This window comes from Pogonomyrmex barbatus, unplaced genomic scaffold (genome assembly GCF_055798465.1).
Source record: "Pogonomyrmex barbatus isolate J1 unplaced genomic scaffold, ASM5579846v1 scaffold1, whole genome shotgun sequence".
Classification (NCBI taxonomy): domain Eukaryota; kingdom Metazoa; phylum Arthropoda; class Insecta; order Hymenoptera; family Formicidae; genus Pogonomyrmex; species Pogonomyrmex barbatus.
The window spans coordinates 19452068-19474281 of NW_028297098.1; the positions used below are offsets into that span (position 1 = coordinate 19452068).

Genomic DNA, 22214 nt, shown 5'->3' on the forward strand with positions numbered 1-22214 from the left:
TCGTTTCGAATCTCGTGCGACGGAATCCACGCGGGACGAGGCGGTAGCGGCTGAGGAGGATTCGAGTGTCGTCTCCACGGCCGACCCGGCGGTGGCAAAAGTCAACAACGAGAAGATCAAGGAATTGGTGTCCACGGAAATCAATCTCGAGCAACAGCTGGAGAACGTGCAGAGGCAGTTGCTCGCCCTGAAGCAGCTACCGAGCGAGATCGAGAATCATCTGAGAATCGTGTCCGAGCAACTGCACAAGATCATGGAGCTTAGCGGCGTGCAGCGGTCCCTTGGCAACGGAAACGGCGCCCACTGCGGACTGTCAGGTGACCGAGATTCGTAATCGTATCTAAAATAGCCGGAGCGGACCTTGACGATTATTCGCTAGGCATATTTTCGAATTTCGTCGCTATGCGATTTCGATTTTGACCGGATGCCAGTTCCCGCGTCCATCAGTACTACATTGAAAAATGAGATTACACTCTGTTGGCGTGTAACTTTATCTTTTCAAAGAAAAAAGAGGGGAGGGAAGAAATCGGCCAAAAGACGCGATTTCATGTAAATTATCGCGATCGTAGAAAACATTTTCAATATTTTCTAATTTATTAATGTTCTAACGCTGAAGAAGACTCGTGAAATCGAAATATGTATATGTGCATTCAATGAATTTGAGAATAAATTTTATTTAATTTTACATCCTGTTTATTTTAGCTCGTCTTTTGGCCGATTCCCTCCTTCCTCCTTTTTCTTGTTTAGTACAAAATGAGTCTATCTTTTATTTTTTTTTTGTTTAATTTATCTTTTTAAATTATTTGTTTTGACAGTTCATGTTTTTCTTTTTAAAGGAAATTCTAAATTCATTTATGTTCAGATTATTTTAGGCGTAGTCTAGAAAATATAGAGCTAAATATAGAGCTTTTTACACTTTTACATTCATATTTGGGGTTTTTGATAGTGTACTTATCTTAATTTGTTATTATCCAGAAAAGAATGTTACATCGCAGCGAAGAGACGAGGAGGAACTGAAAGAGCAGGTAGAGGATACTGATGAAGAGGATGAGGAGTTTACGGAGACTTATGATTACATCGAGGAGATTGCGTGTTTAGAGCGAAAGACGTCATCGAGGTCAACGCCGCAAGTGATCGAGCCCAGTGATGACGAGGGGGAAATGGAGGAAGAGGAAGCGGAAATGAAGGAACTGGACGGTATGATTTCTGTGAAGAGCGCGGAGGAGGAAGGAAATAGAGTGAAGAAATTCATCGTCTCTTATGAAACTAAGCTTCTGAAATCACCAAGTCCGGCACCATCGCATGGTGATTATCAGTATTATTATTTTATACTAACATATTTTATATATGATTTCAGTGGTCCAGAATTTTATAAAAGCAATATAATTAAAAAAAGCATAATTAAGCGATTGTAAGTTCGCAATTTTGCAATATCAGAATATTATTTTTTACATTTTTGTGTTTGAATTAGATATAAGATAATGTTGTAAAATACAACAATGCATTATAGGAAGTTTCGAACCAGATCCTAAACTGTCACCAAAAGATCAAGTTATACAAGAACTGCAGGTATCCTGATAAGTGGAATGATCCATCTTGTGTTCTACCTAGGATATAAAATGATGATCGTGTCTTCCTTTATTACTAGATTCATTATTTGTGCCCCAAAATTACTCGTCGAATGTTAATACAATCATCCTCTTTTAAGTTTCTTAATAAATTAATTGCATAAATGCACGAATCAAATTATACATATATATTTCTCTTACTTTCGAATTGATGTTAAAATCCTATTTTGTGAATTTATTGTCTATATTATCTCTTTAATTTCCTCTTTGAAATTTCCTTTACTGATATTAAAAGAATTGTACGTACGTGTCATGAATCAGTGAATTTCATAATTCCATTTGTTTTTACGCAACTGATGCATGGTAAACATTCAAAATCGGACAGAATTGTTAATTCGTCATGCCTTTAATTTTCAGCAAAGAGTGCACAAGAGAGGCAGAAAACATTCGCAGGACCTGTGGCCCCAGGCTAAACAACTTGAACTTACGCAAGGTCGCAGATGGAGATGCCCGAATGATTTCTTCAATGATGAGATGATCGCGGAGGTGTTATCCTCTCAGGCGGAGGTCATTCGCGGTAAAGCAATGGGGTAAGAATAATTTTTTACAATTCTGATAAAAAAATTTCAAACTGAGAATCAGTCAAAAACTGTATTAGAAAGTGAAAAGAATTCTGAAAAGATGTTCAGTTTTATTCTAATTGTTGATATAAAGTTTTCCAATTCAATTAATTGATTGTACAGAGTGAACTTTAAGAAGTATGAGAAGACAAATTTACCAAACTATGACTACCTAATGAATTCGAGCGTTTATAAGATGATTCATAAAATGGAGCGAGAACCGAAAAGAGGCATCCCTGCCAGACCCGCTAAAGTCAATGCGGCGAAAGATATAATCGAAAGAGTTGTAAGCATCTCTTTATAATCTATTATGGCTGTCAATAAAATCGCTTAGACAGAATAGAAGTAACGATAATTAATTATTAAAATCATGACAAAATATTTTTAAGCAATTTTAAATGTTTACAAAAAATCTTAAGGGATGTTCTAATGATAAATATCGTTGATTAATCATCTTTATATAACTGTATTATTAAGCTCCATAAATATTAAATATTATTGCAAACTAACTAACTAAACTAAATTAATCTCTGTCTAAGTAAATATGTAGGAGAAAATAAAAAATAACACAATTAGATTACAATTAAATAATTAAATAACTTAACTAAATTATCACATATTATTATATCTCAATCGAGAAAGAAAAAAGGAAAATTTTTTTCATATATTTTCAGAAATCACCGGCGTTGAGTGTTGTAGACGACAGAAGTCCTCGGAGCGTCAGCCATTAATGCAACAACGATGATAAATGATAAATGATCAGGACGTTATGTTATAGTTTATACGCGAGATATCTATATATTTGAAGGACATGTTGAATATATGTATGAATACTTCGAGGAAATCGCTAGAAATTACCAGGAATGTAATTATCTGACACATTAATCGCGTCTAAAGAATGTTATCGTATTATCATCAAGATATAACGTGGTTGTAATAATTCTAAACACGAGTGTATGCACGTATGTTCGTATTTAAATCGTTTCGAGAATGATTTTCTCCATCAGCACACTACATGTACGAGTAAAGAGATCAGCCTCTTTCCATAAATTTACACATTCGGAACAATTAACAAATATGTAACCACGCAAAATTATTTCAAAAAGTAATACTCAATCAATTTGCGCCTTTTCAAATGCAACTATCTTCATACATTTTTCTATAGTTGTATGTAAATTGCGAAAGATCATCAAGAAATCTTGTATCATCCCAGAATAATCATTATTATCCTTAAAATGTAATCCTCTCATTATTTTCCATTATTTTTTTTTAACAACAATATTTTTATCAACAATGTGTCTCTATATTTATGCTATACAAAATCTAGTAATCAGATGTGAACAGCGGGTAGTTTGTGCCAGAGAATTAATTAATTTTCGAGAAAAGTGATTTAGAAAGTGAAGTATGTGAAAGTCCATTTCACTCTGTATTGACACTCGCGTGCGTGTCTACTTATCAACAAGAACATTATTCATTATTAAAAGAAGCCGAGGAATCTATTTGCCTACGCCTGCTAGGGCGCTGAGCATCGTTAATATCGCCGTTGGCTTCCGCTGATTTCCCGAAGCGGTCGACACCCCATATACCCCACTGTGCACACTGTCCACAAATTCCGTTCTACGCAGATCAACCGCCGAGAGGACTGCCGGATCTCGGAATTCACGCGGTGATTGAAATCGACCCAGAAAGGCGGAGTTTCCGAGTAAACGACCGCGATTGTCCGCTCGCTCGGAAATCCGCGCGGTTTATCCCGCGGATGAGTCGCGGGGCATACTTTCTCCTTTCCGGGGTTTCCGAGGTCCCTGTTATTCGCGTCTCGCGTATGCGTACGACCGGCTGAGTCACGTTTGCCTTCTTGGCCGATGAACCTCTTTTTAGTTTTCACCTCTCTTTCTCTCATTCACTCTCTCTCCTTCTCCTTCTCTCGCTCCCTTCCTCTCTCTTTCTCTCTCATCCTCTCACTCCTTGCTTAGGGTCTCCCGATCGTGACGTTAGCCTCGAGCAATTTATGTAAAGCATTCTAGGCATGATTCACGAACTAGTTCGCGCCCTCGTGACCGCCACCGGCGCAGAATGCAGCAGCCTGCCGCGAGCACGGTGCAGCGCCGATCAAGGGTGTCCTGTCTGCGACTTTTCGAACTTGCACGTTATGCATATCGATTTCCGAGAAGATGCGTTTTGTCTCAGTAATTGCATTTTAACATAAGTAATTGCATTTTAACATAAAGCAGTTTGTATCTATTTTATATATATATAAAACAGATTTTCATGTCAGTATAAATATAACAAATTAAAAAGAAAGAAATTAAAAGAAGTTAAAAGAAATTAATAATGCTAAAAATTAATAAATATTACTAATTACTGATAAATATTGTCAAATTTTTTGACTTTTTAGTAAAATTAATAACATTTTTTTTAGAAATATAATGTTCGAGAAAAATTGTGAAAAAATGGTACAATAAATAATTAAACTTTGTTCCAAAAATTTCTATATAGATTTACATTTGATATTATGCATAATTTTGTTATATTTTGGTTTTACATATAAATTTTATGTTAAGCTATATTAGCTAATTTATTACTTTTCAATTTTAACGAAAACAATTTAAATTTAAAACAATGCATAAATTTTTTTATTATAATTCTAAATATAAAAAAAAATTGAATCATTATCAAAAATGGAAAACATTCCAGAAATAAATCTTTATTTTATTTTTAATCAGAATGTGAGTGTTTAATACAATTAAATATTTTGATAGAAAGCTCGTAATATAATTTTCCTACTTACATAGAGAGGAATTCTCATATAATTTTTTCTCATTTACACGCGCGGGAATATAAAGAGAATACGAGATTCCGACATAATTTATGTGTATTTTCTCTATCGCGATGCATGTCAATTTCGATAAATTCATCTCTGATTGCTGAGAAATTTAACGATGGAGGCATATGATAGTGCGATAGGATTTATTTAATTTCCATTCATGACCTCTTATATGACCTATCGACAACGATGACTTTTAGGTCTGTCTCACTTTTCTATACATATTAGAAGAGAATCATTAATTCAGGTAAAAGAGATTCCAAACTACAGCATTTCTACTTTTAGTATATTCAATTTAGTTCTATATATTAATGTTTCAACATATACATCAATACTATTGTAATTAAGATCAAAAATTGCTTTTTTATCAAAAGACATGATAAAAATTTTAATCAAGAAAAGATAATTGAGAAAAATAATGACTCTTTTCATGATAAAGAATTTCTAAATAAATTAAAATTAAAATTTTTAATTGATTCGTAATTGACAATGTGCATGTTGAATGTTTATAAATAAAAAAATTTTTCGTGTGTGCAAAAAAAAATATTAAAACATTTTTTCTAAGTTAAGCTTATCGAAATTTCATTCATATATAATTGTCACATTTCTATCACTTTAAAATAATCAGACAAAGCCAAGCAGATAAAGAAAGAAAAAGTGACATAATTAAAGCAGAGAGGATCGAAGAGACGCAAAACGCGTGCGCGCTCTTCTTGTCATGGTCATCGAGATGATCAACTCGACATTCCCGACATCTCGTCCCATCTCTTTCCCTCAATATAGTCCTCCTTTTTCCGTTCTAACATTATATCTTATTGCTTTCCGCTGCTCGACTCCCACCGTAAGAAGCACCTTGCACGACGCATGGGATGTACCGGATATCCGTGGATCGTTCAGCCACGCATGATAGTTGGCTATTCCAGAGAAAATATTTTTCCCTATTTTGCGGAATTTTATAATGGACAACTGAAACAAATTATTTAAATGATTAATTGAGAGGACATTTGACTTGCTCTTCTTTATTTGGAATGTCGCTTAATCATCGCATCCCGTCATAAGATATTATTCCGTAGTTCTTATTTCAGAGAGACCTATCGCCTTCGTTTTATAAACTTTGGTAACAAAGGCAGTCGTCACGCAAAGAACTCGCACAGTTCGGACATGAAGAAGAATTCCACTGGAAATCATTTGCAGAGACGATCTTCTGCTTTGTTTTCTTTTCACGAGACGAATTTTCTTTTCTCTTTTATTTGACTACTACACTTGAATTCAGGTACCTGTCTGCGCCGAAAGATCCGAGCGATTTTAGGTTGAAATTTCTGGAATTGTTGGAAACATCCGAGCGCTAATCGAAATTTATTTAACACACCTTTAAGGAAACTTCATCATTCATCATTCATTTTTGCAACGTATACCGCCATCCGAGGAGATTCCTGCCAAAACACAATAAATTTGTCTTTCTTCCTTTCTCCGTCCTCGCCAGCTGCCTCCTATCCACCACGCGTTTCCCTCCTTCCTACCGCTGTCTCCCCCCCTGTCTCCATTCCTTCCCTTTCCTTCCGCGCTCTCGCACTCCTCCTCTTCGTTCCGAATCGCGTGGCGAGGAGGCCCCGCTGCCCGACTGACCGTCCTCGGCGCCTCTTATACCTTTACTCCGGTCTGCGCGTTCTTCAGGGAACGTACGTGCCCGTTTCACGTTCCACTCGAGAGAGCGCGATACATATACCCCCCTCTTTTATAGAGATACGTACACACAAACGGACCAGCAAACGGACGTTGTCGACCCAATTGTCGATGGTGCATCGCGATACCTTGAAAGTAGCCGAGTCGAGCTAAGGGCTCGTTTCGCCAATAGTCGTCGCAGTTTTCGCGAGATCGTTCTCCACTCGTTCGTACGATCGTTTACTCCGATATACGATCGACAGTTCGGACAGACAGTGATATGGCACAGCTGATCAGCGTCAAGCTGTCCAGATTCGACGGATCCCCCTGGGGCTTCCGTCTGCAAGGCGGCAAGGATTTCGGCACGCCGCTCATCGTACAAAAGGTGAGTCGATCTGGATCGTTTATTTGAGACCAATTTACTTTGTGCTGGAATATTATCTCTCCTCTCCGATGATATTTATTTTCGTGTATCTATACTTTTGATATGATACAGGAAGATATGACACGTATGGTGTGATAACGTGAGTCTTCTACAAGTTTCTTTCGTATCAACGTGAGGGGCTATGTGAAATAGAATTGCTTCTTTCGTTCACGCGCAATATTATCCAATATGTAAAATATTATATTAATACAAAACGAGTTCTAATAAATAATTTATATATTATGCCGCACGTGTGTCTTAAATATTAAGTAATACGATAACGCAAAAGTATGCGTGATATTGCGATCGATATTAAAAAGGATGAATTTTGTATTTTTGCACAATTCCACTGACGAATACACTTAGCATTCTATTCGCGCGTGACACTGTACATTTACATTCCATTTCTTATCATTAATTATTGCTTAACATGTATAACGATTTCTTCAATATCACCGAACCGTCTCTGAATATAATGAAAAAATTATAGCAAAATTATCGTAAAAGACCGTTCGAAGGATTTTAAAGGAATATTTTCAAGGAGCCACTCGAGCCACTGGATCTCAAGTTGACTGAGGCAGAAGCAGTAGTAAAAATATTTCTTACAGCCGTTTATATATAGCGATGTTTTATATGGCTATTTTCATCTGCGGTTCCTTGTCGTTGCCTCCACAACGTTTCTCGATAGTCGAACAGTTTCGACAGTAAAGAGGATACAATCGGCTTCGCTATCCCGAAACTGCCGATTGTAAAATTAAGAGAGACTATACGACTATACACTTCTGTGCATTATTTCTCGCTCGGATCTTTCCTTCACGTATCGCTCACGAGATATCAATTGCCACAACTCGGATAGAATAGGATTTTCATTGGACATGAAGATCGATCAATTTTTCCATTTGACAATTGTAATCATAGCAGTGCTTCCAACGATTAACCTTTTCTTAAGATGTCTCGCATGGCATATTTTCCATTATTCAAATATCATTTGTCAGTTTTTATTATAATTTAAAATAAATATTTTATTATAATTAAAATAGAGTGGAGTTAAGTTGTAAAGCAAGTTCTTTCTTGGCTGTAAATATGCTAAAGTAATAAATTCTATTCTATTATATTTTATAATTAAAATAAATATTATTTTTTATTGTTTTATATATATATATATATATATATATATATATATATATAATTTTCTAAATTCAATAATAATATAATCATCTGATATTTTTTATCGTATTCTATTTTTATTATAATCAATATTATAATTTATTATAACCAACGATAAAATTCTTTTTCTGTGATGCATGAATGAAAATTTGCAAATCTTCGGTATGCGGAAGCGAATAACGAACGATAATGAACTCCGAGAGCAAGAACGAATCGAAAGTGAAACGTAAACGAGATCCTTCACGACTCGTCCTTGGAAATGAAATCGGTATCAAAGGCTGAAATTGACACTCGACAGGCAAACGGCACGTATTGATGCTTCGTAAGACTGATCCTCTCGTTCTCAATGTGCAATCTAAAACGAAATCAAGTGCTGCGAAAATTAAGACGGCAAAATCGAAATCTCTCGTTGGTTTCTTTTTTACGCTTTTAAGTACGAATAATTGTGCTATCGTAGAAAATAGAATAGAATTGCACATCAAAATATTTCTCTTTAAATATTCGGAATAAAATTTAAATACAAATAATTAAGAATCGGAACATTTTATCGGAATAATTTTATAATATTCTTAGATCTTCTTTGAATACACTTGAAAAAAATTAAATTCTACAATTAATGTAAATAACTTAATTATTATCAAGTGAATTGCTATTATTCCTTTTTTATTCTTTCTCTCTCATTTCCATATCGTTAACATTACGATTCAAGTTAAGAATACCTTATATAAATTTCAAGAGGTAATCGGGAATTTTTTCCGTGCTTTTCGCAGCACTTTCAGAACAGTGAGATGTGATCGGATGTGTGTTTTGATATTACGATCTAGAAGTACCACGATTACGTAATTGGCGGTGATAAAATTATTTCACGCGCATCGGCAGAAATCGTTGCCAACTACGTGCGAAACGCCGGGCTCGCAACCGCCGCCGCCGCCGCCGCCGCCGCCTCCGACATGTTTTGGCGATGCTTGGCGCTGTAACACGAGAAGCTTTTGGCGAACGCGTAGAGTCGCGAATCGCTCCGCAATTCTTTCCCGCGATTTTTTCCGAGTAATCGAGCAGCGTTGTACGGCCATAAGTGCTATTATTAAGACACATGGGCATGCGAGTGCCAATGTCGAGCGGCGGATCTACTGACAGCTTTCTCGTGCGAACTGTCAGAAATTCAACATGTCCGCGTTTTCCGTAGGCAGAAATTTTCTATGCGGGCGTTTTGTTGACAAGAGTATGCTTGAGCTGTTACGTCTACTCGCTACATTTCGAAATCTCGGATTATTGTATGATTCATTCCTTTCCGAAGGCCGCTCTGACGATGTTTAAAACGTAATTGTTACGCGTGTAATAATCATGAAAAAAAAAATATCATCATTCCTTTTATCGCGAAAGGAAAGATGAAATTCACGTATGTAAATCATACGTATGTAACTTTTTTTTTACATATGTATGTAATGACATTTTTGAAAAATTTTATTCTCGATTCTTTTCGCTAAAAGAAGAATATAAACTATATAATGTTCTTTATGAAAGTTTCTTAATATTTCGGCCAAAAATTGTGGTTATTCGAGTCTCAAGGATGGCACCATTTCTCGGATTTCCCCGGATTCTTGCTGCACACATGTAAATCGTTTTAATGAATTTTAACGGATGTATTTTGGCGAAAGACGCGCGATCGAGTTCAAGCACCCCGAACTGCAAAGTAGAAATCGGATCGGTGATCGTCTCCTAGCGAGAAAACTTGCGCGAGACTTTGACACGTCGGACTCATATTTCTCTCCTTTCCGAGAAAGCCGAGGGTGGCCGGACGCTCGCCGTATTTGCGGCCTCGTAAAATAAACGAACCACGTGGTATGCTACGAAGAAGGCCAAGTTCGAAATGCCGTTTACGAATACAACCATATAATAGTTACAGTTACAGTATAATTTTATATTACTTAATCGTGTAAATTTTTGATCGTACGCATTTTCTTCAAGATTTTCATCAAAATGTACATTGTATTGTATATCAATAAAAATTGTCGAATTTGACAAGAAAATTCAACGTGAACACCTGAACACGTGAACGCCTGAAATATTTGTATACTATTGTCGATGATTTTGAGGTGCAATATTTATACAGTGTTTTCGCAATACCATAAATATATGTGATGAAAAACAGACGGTTCGACGAGAGCATAATTTTTCGTTCGTTCGCAATTTGTTTTTATGAAAATTTCTATCAAAAGTTTTTCATTCGTAAAAAAGTTTAGTAATGACAGTCACGCTGAATAAAATGACGATCTGTTTCTTTTTCTTTTCCTTCTACAACAAAAATTGACGTATGTACAAATATATGTACAAATTAAATGAATTATCCTATTATCTTGGATTACACCACGTGATTTTTGAATTTTTATTTATTCGCGCGGAAATTTTGCACGATAAATCGATGCTTTCGTTTCAAAAGTTGGAAAAAATGCGTCCACGAGGATCAGCTCCGATGAGGAAGAGAAGAAGGGAGAGCACCGGCGTGCGGTCGCTGGTAATCCGAGGCAAATTATTTGGGCGTTCTATTTCTAGAAGGTGCCTTTGCGAAACCCGCGCGAGTCGGGTCGAGTCTCGCTCGCCATGATGATGGCAGCAGGCATCGATTTCGACGACGACGTCTTTGCGGGATCCACGATTTTTTCCCGAGGCAAATAATGGGGTCGTGAGTATCCGGCCTGTGGTCCCGTTCAAACGAAATCAAACGATTTCTGTCGGTCGAGCGGAGAGAAAAATATTTAGACGCGCATTTTTGGAGACTGTGAAAAAGACGTTAGGGCGCTGTTTAACGTGATCTATTGAATAAATATGAACAACATGCGTATCCGCCTTGTCGATCATCGCGGCAATAAATATTTTCATCAGCGAGCCACCCAAACTCGTGTAAATCGTCAAAAATATGTCTCCTCCTATTTACAGGATAGCAACGTTAAACAAATATCAATAGATCTCTAGTATAATCTTAGATATGAAAACTTTATATAGAAAATGATTTCTTTAATATAACTTTTATACAATAAATATAATATAATTCCAACAATATAATTTCAGTATAAAAGACAAAAATCTCGATATTCAAAGATATATAAAAAATTTAATTTGATTCTAACTTAATTAAATGATCGATTGTATCTATATGTCAATTTAGACATTTTTAATTTGTTTATACTTTACTATACTTCTTGCTTGTATGATTGAACTTCTTTATCGCTCTTAATTACGTTAAATTTTAACGCAACCATATACTTTTCGAAGATCACGCGCGAGGTTTACCGTGCGGTTTTCTCGTAAATTATTCTCCTTGCAAGAGGGAGATTCTATCTGCTTGCGCTTCTCGTGATTCTACAGCGAATGCACCGACGCGTGCATCGAAGCGTGGGCGTTCGCGTTAACGCGATATTTTGTTGGAAAACGGCGAGCACGCACGCGTTATCGTATCATGGAAGGACTCCGGCATGAGTTGCGAATGTCGTTAGCCGACGTCACGCCGTTGATAAGGACTTTTCCAGGCGCGAGAGACCCGTCACAGGTGAAAGGCATGGCAAGAAAAATATTTTCAAGAAATTTTTTGGCCTCTCACTAACGTCAAGCGCGAGGCGTTGACCTGATAATGGCGTGTCGTTCTGCTAATTAAACTGGACTTCCCTGTGCGTTATACGCGTAACGGAATTTTAATGAGATCGCGCAAGATAGCGTTTTATCCCACTATTATTTAGTGATTAATATGCAAGTGTACTATTTGTTGAACACAATGAGCGAGAAAATTTTGGTATTTTGATATAAGCAACTTGGCTAATAATTATAGGCTAATAATTATTAGCCAAGTCGCTTATGTTAAAATATCAAAATACTCGGGAATATGCTACATATGGTTACATTGGCTAAAATAATGAGATGAGATGAGTTTGTTAATAAATACTGAAACTTAAAAAAGCCAATTGAATCAATTAAAATTTCAATGTTTTTATATATAATAATTTTTCTTTAAAGTCGATATTTTTGATTGATTCAGGAATCCATAAACAAAACGATTTTCTTTCTGATAAAGGTGCCACGTGTAGCAATAATTGATAATTTGCCAAAGATGCGAACATAACGCAAATAGATGTGTGGAAAGAATGTCTTTAATGATATGTCATTTTCATCCGCAATACGCAATAAAGTAGTCACTCAAATGTGAAGATACTGTTGTTTTTTTGCAAGAACGATCGTTTTCTGTAATATTGTTTTCAACTGCAACATAAACCTGTGAGTTATTTTCATTGTTGGTAACTTGAAACTAGCATCGATGATGCATGCACCGCAAAATTGATTGTTTTTTTTTGTTTTTTTTACTTGTCGTTGCATAAAAATAAATTTCTATCTTTAGATATCTTTTAATTCTTTTTTACATAATTAAATACATTATTAATTATAAATGCAAAATAAAACATTACAAGAAAAATTAGAAATGCGACACGTTTAAAAATAATTAATTAATGCACGATCTTCATTTTTCAGCGATTACTTTTACTCCGTTAATTAGTTAACAATTTTAGAAATTGAGGTATAAAAGTCATGTATCACTATTATAATGATAGTGTTGTCAAATGTGAGTTCCTAGATACAAGAAGGTGCTCGGCAAATATCTCGAATCTTATCGGCTTTCTTATCAAACAGGAAGAGCGTTTCGGTTTCTATCTGGCCTTTTATATCGGCTATCTAAAATTATCCCTTCGAGCGACCGTGGCTGTGCGTCGGCAAGTTCTGTTTATGCGGCTGCATCCGCACCGTTGCGCACGACGTAACTGGGAAATTGCGGTGCGATTTGTTTGCGGATTGTAAGACGGGAATGAATCGTATTTCGCGTGTGGATGTTCACAGCTGTCGTGGTGAGCTGTTCGTCGTGATTTGGCCGAACGGCGACATCGATGAAAGCGGAAGACGAGCGTCCAATCTGGTCTTCCTCGAAACGCATTCGCGTGGATTTGTCGCGTTTAAATGAGAACGAAAATCGAGAAAATCATCCGCGAATTGCGTCGGCTAACGATCCGAGAATGACAAACTCACTCGAGCCGATTTACTTTCACCTGTTTACGTTACACAAAGCTGCATGATTTTGCAATAGTTTCCGTGTAATAATATCATGTAATAGCAACACACTACAAGCCAAGCAGAGAATTAATATATAAAATTATTCTAAATTTATCGCTGTTAAAATGTAATTTATATATACATATATACGTATATTAATAATTTTATATTTAAAATTAATCCGTAGTACGTGAAAGAATAAAATAATTAATTATTCACATTGAGAATAGTAATTAAAAGTAACGTAGCATCAGGATAATGGAGTTAATTAGGAGTCTAAATTATATTTTTACACGCACATGCACACGTGGCAAAGGAAAGATGAACGAAGAGTAGTGATCAATTTACATTGTTTTGACAAGAATTACATATACCTTTCGCGTATAAATGTGGCATGTGAATTCGAATTCCTGCGACATGAAAATTCGTCGAGATTTTTGGCTACACCAATGGACCAGGTGATTCGAGAGAGCAATGTAAAAACACAAAAAGGAAGAAGAGAAGGAGCAGCGAAGGAGGCAGCAACGAGAGATTCGCGTTGCGTGGGTGTTTTGGCTCAACTCTTCTGAAGATTCGAGTGTCGCGCGGAATGTCGAGAGGACGACATTGCGCACGATACGACGACGCTCCGAACGCGAAGAAAACTTCGTATTAGCGGATAAACACGCACGCAATCGTGCTGCATTAAAAGGAGGCTTTGTACCTTTTTAAATTTGCAACTGTCTGCTAAATATAAATCTATTAAGATTTAAATAAATATCAAATATTTATTATTATATATCTTCTAGTTTAGTTTGATGAATAGCTCCCGATTCTTCGCACCTTCAGAGGCAAACAGAGATGATTAAATGGTCTAATGAAGAGACGTATTTTACATTAATTTATCGAGAATAAAAGTATCTTGATACATTTTTGAAAAATTAATACAGATTTGCAATTTTAATATAACTTATGGCAGGATTCGACAAATGATGTAGAAATGATAAGCGCGAAAGATCGAGCCAAGCATGCGGCGAACGGTAGCGAAAAGGCGAAGGAGGAAAAAATCTCGGCGACTCGACGAGACGCCGCGGTGAGAAATAAAAGCGATATTTTTATATCCACGGGAGTAAGCTTGGTGGCGCGCCTCCGCCACCGGGCCTCAGCCTCTATTAATATCCACGGACCGGGGCTTCCTCTCAGGCGTTCGTAGCGAACTCTCTTTGCACGAGCAGCAGCAGCGAGACGTGCGATCGTTCGCGAGAGGAACGAGATTTCCTGAAAAAATTCCGACCAATTTGAGAAAGATCAATGTCAAAGATATGAATATATTTAACTGCGATCGTGACAGATCCAAGAGAAACGAATGTTATCAATTATACTCATGTTGAAATCAAACTGACCCTTAATTAAAATTATATTCTCTTGCAATGGAAAAAATAATATAAAAGTATTGATAGTAAAATTTCTACTCTATCGAATCGGTTGTTCAAATCAGATGAGATAATCAAGAAAATATTGATTTAGCTTAGGAGCGATTAGTAAATTGGCGAAAAATTCGGCGGGTGAAATTGTATCTCGATGACGAAGACCAGAGATTTCGTTGTGCCGTTGTCGTAAATGTCGATTCGATTTCGAGAATGGGGAGAAGATAGTGGGAGGTAGTCGTGGGAAACTTGCCAAAAGTCGGGGCAGAAATCAGTCTTCTCCCGTTTGTTTGTCGTGGCATACCACCTCGTGAATCCATTGGTAATGCGACACCCCCATCGGCATCGTGGCGGTTGTGTCACGATTACGACGGCGGTTAGTCGAACTGTGCGCTGAACTATATATACATTTGCGAATCCGCGTCGTAGAGAAGCAGAACGCAGGCCGATGGTATCGGGCGCCATATATTTTCGTCGTGCGTAAACATTTGTTCAATTTTTACCAATATTGTTGTAAAGATATAAAGGCAATATCTGAGCTTTCAAATTAAATCTCCATCAGACAAAACCGATCTCGAAAGATGATTATATTTTACAAATTTTTACAAGGATATTGGCACAAAAATCCTTATCTTTCTTCAATTCTATATATATCTAATATGACGTTAAATTGATAGAATATTTTATAGAATATTTCGACAATATAAAGTCGCTCGCTGCAAAAATGCGCTGAGAGATCTTTCATGCTCTTAGTAGAAAAATTTAATTAATATTGATATAAAAATTTCATAAAAAATTAAGTAGGAAACTGGAGCTCTTTGTATGTATAATTTTATCTCGATGATTAAATGAATAATGAGCAGAATTCACATTTTAATATATTCGACGAATTGCAATCTGGGATGAAGTCATCGTCGCATTTATGCTGAGTTGATGCTGAGTTTATGCAAAACGCGCGTGACAAACCGTTACCATTCGTCACTATTTTACGGACGGTTTTTAACATGAGCTCATCATGTACCGGAATTCCTGAGGTTATCAGGATTCATTCATCAGAAATGATTCATCCGCGAGTACCAAAACGTACCTCCGCACCATCCATATACTCTTCCTTCCGCTGCGGTCGATGTGCGTACAAATATTAGCCCCGAAGAATTTCGACGATTCGACGAATCAAAAGAATGACTGAAAGCGTTTTCGATATTTTTTTTTCTATTTTTTTTTTTTTTTCGTTGTCGAATAACTCGAATAACTAACCTTGCGCTTACACGCAAACAAACGCTCGCGCCGTGTTTGCGAAAACCGATCGCTCTCCGCTTCGCGAAATAATCGCAGACGGATTCGTTCAGCTTGAAAACATTTCCGTCGAGAATTACGACATCATCCCTCGATCATTTTCAAACGTTCCTGTTCTCAGAGGAATTAAAAAATTCGAAAGCTCGTTTACTAAAGCGCAATGAAAGAAAAAAAATGTCGTGTCGTGATTGAATTAAAGGAGAAGTTAAGCAGATTAAATAAAATAAATTCTTCAATCAATACGATTTCGATATCTTTCTCAAGTGGCACATGTTCACACTCATTTCCAACGCATTTCTGACGTATCAGTACATATTTCTCTGCTATCCTTTGTGATTCCTTTCAACGTCTCTTCCGTCATGCCGACTCATATGCACCTCTGACAACCGATTCCACTTTCACACTCTCGTTGACCTCCGTTTTCTCGTTTTCGTCTCTTGAAATTTGGCATGCTGTGCAAGATTCTGAGATCATTCTCAATAATTTTAGATCTTTCCATATGTCGATTATCTCTAATACAAGAGTGAAACTTGAGATAAAAGTTGAAATAATCTATAAAGACTTTTCATAGTAATATTTGTTTGAAATATCTACATAGATCACATCATCGAGCATTTAGCACTTCACATAAAATTTTACAATTTTTTATGCATAATATACACATTTGCATTCGACGTATATTGTTATACTTTACGGTAATAACAACGAATAGTTTGTTTGAAGAGATAAGAGCTGTATGCGTGTACGGTCGACTGTGCGCCGATAATTTCGGTCTGACGTTGCTGTCTATTTCTTCCATCACAAGAGTCGGCGGAGACATTTAGCTTTCAGTTTCATTTCGATATTTATTTCGTCATCGCCGCATCGATACATCCGACCTCGAATGATTCAAGCGGGATGATTCAAGCGAAAAAGACCGACGAATAAAAACTATTTCGCTTCTCTCTGCAATTTAATATATCCTTATGAAAATATTCGTGTAAATATATTCCAATAAAAATCATTTTTTATTTTTACAATTCTATGAAATATCTATGATTTAAAAGCATCTTTTATCTTTTTGTTTTGATTTTTTTTAAATATATTTTTGTGTGTAGACCTTTATAATTAAAATTCAAGAAAGTTTTAATATTTTATTCGATATATTTACACTATGTTTATTGTTGTAATCATGTTATATGTTATATCAATGCATATTGGCAAAGAATTCAAATTTTGCAAAACAACAACAGATTGTTAAAATAAGCCCGAGAAAATATGTAATTAAACATTAAACGCCTGATTAAACCTCAAAAGTGAAATCGTTCTCATGTTAATAGCGACTCAAAAATGAAATATGAAAATTTATGCGCACGCTTCATTTCTCCCGACGCATCGACAGCGCTTACAAAGAAAACCACCGCGTGCAGAAAAATGTGAAACACGTCTCGCATTTCTGCACGTTTTGCCAGCATAAAATGCAACTGGTTCGCACGAATGCGTTTGTCGTCGGTGCGGCCTTTTTGAAGATATCGCACGTATGAACGAGCCTTTAAGAGTCCTCGTCCTAAGCTTAAGTAAGACAGAGAAAGGGGAGGAGAGGAGGAGAGAGAGAGAGAGAGAGAGAGAGAGAGAGAGAGAGAGAGAGAGAGAGAGAGAGAGACGGAGGAAAAAAGAACAGATGCATTCCAACATGGGAAGGTGGGATGGATCCGTCTCTGATAACCCGCCCATCGGAATGCGTACCTCGTACACCTTGGTGTATTCTCCTTCTCGGTTTCACTACACACATGACCGCATCTACCTATCTACACGTACGTACACACGCGCGCGAATATATTCGGCAGTTATTTTTAGAACAATTCTAACAGGCGGACATGTGGTGATGTTTCCGACACAATAACTGACATCCGGGGATTTATTGGTATTATAAATCGCGAGAGATCAAATTTGCGCGTGTCATCGATGAATTGAATTAATTGTTCAATCGCCATCGATTTTCTGACGTCATATATAGAACGAGTGTGCAGAATGCATCATGGAAAGCGAATTCAATTTATCTGCATTTAGGCAGATTAATAAAAGTCGTCAAGAGTAAAGACACGCCGCAATTCTCTCTTCTTTTCAGGAAATTAATAAAATCCGTATTCTAAAATTAGCAGTACTCATTCAAGCTTGAATCATGAATCAAACTGCGCGCTCATACAATATTTATAGAACGACGTAACGGTGTCTTTTATTTAATTCCCTTTATTTCGTTAATTCTCAGAATACAGGAAGAGGGGTAAGGGTAGTAAGGCGAGGTAATTTCTCAATCCTTTACGATCGACGCTTCGCAGAAAACGATCGTTGCACCTCCGGAGACGGTATGTATTCCTCTCGCGCGTTCATTCATCGGCTCTCGCGGCATTGACGGGCGTAATTATTCGCTGAATGGAAACGATCGCGGATGACGATGTGTCGCGTGCATCGGGACGAGTTTTTGCCGTGCACCTCGATGCATTCTACCTCTCGGCTACCGCTGCGACACTCGACCGCGAGTGTACGTAACGATCGTAACGTCTTCGGGGGAAGCCTATTTTTAGACCGGTCCAAGACTATTTTTAGTAGCGGTCTGCCCACCGGCGGCTTAACCCTGACTTACGTTCGTGTCCCTACGTCTTCGTGGACACCGCAGGGACACCGTGAAGATCGGTGGACCATTAGGCGCATCAGCCGAAAGACACACGGTCGCCAGGAAATGCGCAACGCGCGAAACGCGTGGCATACTTTCCGGCCACTCGTCCAGATTTTTGACATTCAATTTTCTTCCCCCCCCCTCCCGCCGCTGAAGCGCGCTCGTTCGTTACTTACGGCTCTTGTAAATTGCGATTCATACATTATTAATAATATTTACAAAAGCGGGACTAGTTTGAATTGCTCGTAGGCTTTCGTATTCGTAACGACGTAAAATTAAATATTCTTTTGTATGATCAATTATTATTCGGATTAATATTTATTCGTATACAAGGAGCAGTTCAATAATCTTTCTTCAAAATGCAAATATTCTTTAATAATATACATACATATATATATATATATATATATATATATATATATATATAGACTAGACGTGATCGTAACTCTCTAATCCTAAGAGATCATTTTGAAGTTGTGTGTTCTAGACTGTCGGAATTTATCGGAATCGAAGACGAGGCTGAACAGTAAAACTGGGTATTACGATCACACACAGGGCGATGACGCAAGCTTGCGAGCTTCTATTTGCGGCAACTACACGCGTAGATCAAACTGCCCTCTCAAGCTCATGTTCTGATTTCGCGCTGGTACGCGATGTTTCGCGCGAGTATGTTAAAGAGAGTGGACAACGAATATCGAATAGCGCATTTTAAAATAAACAAAATCTAATCTCAGAGAAATCTTAAATGAAATCTTAAACTTTAATGAGGATTAATAAAAATCTAAGAAAGTAACAGATGGGACTTTTCCAACCGTGGCACATAGAAGCCCATACGTTTTCGAAAGTGGCATTTTTATGGTTACAGGCCCTTCCACTTCCTTTCATCCGAGAAAGAGACTTAGGTCTCATTAAGTGAGAACGTAAAAACTTTCTTAATAACTTTCGAAACTCGCGTGGCGAAGATTAAAGAAGCACTTTCTGTGTGCGACGATAAAATACGTGAATCTAAGTAAAACTAATGGAGTTATCCAAATATTCATTCCACAGAATGCTTCATTGCTTCGTGATCTATCTAGAGATTATCTAGAGATTTGCGAGACGATACAATTAATTGTTTCAATTAATGCCACTAATTAATTATTTTCCCTTTCTTCTACTGTGATTTACAAAAATGTAATCAATTGTATTTGCTTTTTTAAAAAATTACATATAATTACATATAATTACATATAATTATATAAAATTACATTTAATTAAATATAATTAAATATAAACATCGCATTCTTGCTCTTGATGTTTATGTGTGTAGAAGCAAATATTCCATGCCTTTGATAAATTATATAGAAATATTTTTTTTGTGATCGTGACTCTTCTTAACTCATTTATCAAAAGAATGACTTTGGAAATGATTTAAATAAATTATAATAAAAATTCGTTAGCGTAAAGCCATTCGTAAAAATTATCATCACCTTTGTGAGATTTATAGAATGCGAAATATATATCGTGTCATATTTCTAACTGCCTAAGAAGCGACCCACTTTTCGAGGAGACGAACGAAATAAGATCTATTCCATCTGTATGTTTTATGGGCTGCTCCTGTTGCGCGACGTGCAATAAAAATAACGGCGATAAATTGCGAGATATATTTATAGAAAGAAGGTTCGTGGCCACCCTCGCACGATCATCTATAATTGGGCCAAAATTCATTAATTATTTTCGATCTTTTGCCAAAAATTACGACAGGCTCGATAACGAATGTTCGCGTGCGTCTTTTCTTATCGATTATTGTATATGCATCACGCAATGATGAAATAAAGCATCAGTCTTATCCGGTAATTAAACATTTAAATTTATCGCGTTTAACATCAACATAATTTTATAAAATCAAGCAATTTAAAAAAATAAATTCAATAGTCATCTTTTATCTGACGTCATTTTTAATCATTTTTTATTTAATCATTTTAATCATTTTTAGTTATTCCAAAATATACATTTAATTTTCTTCAGACAATTTAGAATTTGCAGTATTTACTTTTGATTTTTACGAAAAAAAAGAACATTAAAATTACATTATTTGCATAAAACATTCCAAGAATTAATTAAATAAAATTTGGATTGAATGATAAAAAAAGTAATTTCTCATCTTTATATAATTACTTTCCAATAATATATTCAGTTAGTTCAGATAAACTTTTCGCTTTTTTATTTTTCACATTATTCGACACACAAAAGATCTTTGTTAATTTTGTTTCATCATCATCATAATCACCGAGTCGGATCGTAATTAGCACGCTCGATAAGAACGCCGACGAAAGATCGCTTACAAAAAGAACCGCTTGATTTTTTAATTTGGGTACTTCTGTTTTCCCTCAACGTCTTCTTCATCCCATCTTTTTTTTGTCAACCGTCTCCCCGTCTCTGACGACGACACTGTCCCTAACGTGAATGAATGCACAGTGTCCGACATTCGAGGCGTAATAACGCGCGTGCACTTAAATATAGTGGCTCTGGGGTCTGGAGAAGAGAGAAGAGCTCTGATTCAGCAATGCATCTTATAAAAATAGATCTGAAATTCGAGACAAAAATTCTAAAAGTTGCAGCTAATTAAATCCTCTTTTATTGTTATCTTTAAGTCAATATTGCGCACTTTTTACATTACACTTTACTTTTTATTACTTATACATTTTTATTATTCACATAGATAACAATTGTTATCAGTGATAAAGATAGTTCAGATTTTTCTCAGCATATAAATTTGAATCAATCTACTTTGATTGCAGGTTAATAGCGGTTCTCCGGCAGAAGCTGCCGGTCTTAAAGCTGGCGATGCGGTTATCAAAGTCAACACCACCGACATGTATAATTTGAGGCACAAAGACGCGCAAGATGTCATAGTCAAGGCTGGAAATAATTTCGAAATAACTGTCCAAAGGTGAGACATTAAACACAATAAAGTTCAACAAACGAATGATTCAGTATTTAAAAATATATCATTTTACAATCTCGGAGAACACGTCAAGCGTTAATATCTTTAATCTTCTTTTCGTTATTTACCTTAAAAAGATATTATCATGTTTATTAATTATTATACACGTAAAATTCTAGAATAAAACAAAATATCTACTTATGTAAAGTTTTTGTTTTCGCAGAAATCGTCCAATTTTTCTTCTTCCGAACGAATTTATATTATTCTCGCAATACAAATGGTTATGGTTTTACTAAGGAAACTGCAACTGATGTATAATTCGAAGCCCACCGCCGACGTTTTTTAACGAGCGATAAATTATCATTACAGAGGCGGTAGTACCTGGAAACCGCATGTGACGCCCGCAACCGCAAGCCTGCCATCTCCGATGCACACCGCATCCGCGGCTAACATCGCGCCGGTCACAAAGACCTCTTTGGCAGCGAAAAAACAGGATGGACCCCTCATCGGCAGCGGACACAACTTCAGCCCCAAGCCATTCGTTAGTATCAACTGTTAATCCGCGTCCGTCTGC

The 22214-nt window shown here is 36.6% G+C and overlaps 2 protein-coding genes and 2 long non-coding RNA genes across 6 annotated transcripts in view; 2 read left to right on the forward strand and 2 right to left on the reverse strand.

Annotated features, from left to right (window-relative positions):
- LOC148938205 (uncharacterized) overlaps positions 1–21479 on the reverse strand; it is a 30786-nt gene extending 9307 nt beyond the window's left edge. The window contains exon 1 of the long non-coding RNA XR_016141361.1: positions 17784–21479. This is a non-coding gene — a long non-coding RNA (uncharacterized LOC148938205). The remainder of the gene's footprint in view (positions 1–17783) is intronic.
- On the forward strand, positions 1164–3424 carry LOC105425264 (uncharacterized). The gene is made up of 4 exons (XM_089085250.1): positions 1164–1305; positions 1986–2158; positions 2312–2474; positions 2863–3424. Exons 1-4 carry the CDS (start codon positions 1303–1305, stop codon positions 2917–2919), a joined length of 396 nt encoding a protein of 131 aa, XP_088941376.1. The 5' UTR covers positions 1164–1302; the 3' UTR covers positions 2920–3424.
- Positions 4877–6441, reverse strand: LOC148938206 (uncharacterized). Its single transcript, XR_016141360.1, has 2 exons — positions 6290–6441; positions 4877–5978 (listed from the first exon to the last, which is right to left on the reverse strand). It is a non-coding gene; the product is annotated as an uncharacterized LOC148938206 (long non-coding RNA).
- LOC105425203 (Z band alternatively spliced PDZ-motif protein 52) overlaps positions 6635–22214 on the forward strand; it is a 34132-nt gene continuing 18552 nt past the window's right edge. Inside the window, exons 1-3 of one of the 3 annotated variants that reach the window (XM_011635865.3) lie at positions 6635–7059; positions 21495–21646; positions 22010–22181. In XM_011635865.3, coding sequence (XP_011634167.2) covers positions 6955–7059; positions 21495–21646; positions 22010–22181 — 429 coding nt within the window. In that variant the 5' untranslated portion in view covers positions 6635–6954. The remainder of the gene's footprint in view (positions 7060–21494; positions 21647–22009; positions 22182–22214) is intronic. The other 2 variants (XM_025217799.2, XM_025217800.2) reach the window with 2 other exon arrangements.

Bases quoted from the DNA above. Each gene is read 5' to 3' on its own strand.
- LOC105425264 (XM_089085250.1), top strand. The intron at 2,159-2,311 runs GTAAGAATAATT...TTGATTGTACAG, and splicing joins ATTCGCGGTAAAGCAATGGG to AGTGAACTTTAAGAAGTATG. The intron at 2,475-2,862 runs GTAAGCATCTCT...ATATATTTTCAG, and splicing joins AAGATATAATCGAAAGAGTT to AAATCACCGGCGTTGAGTGT.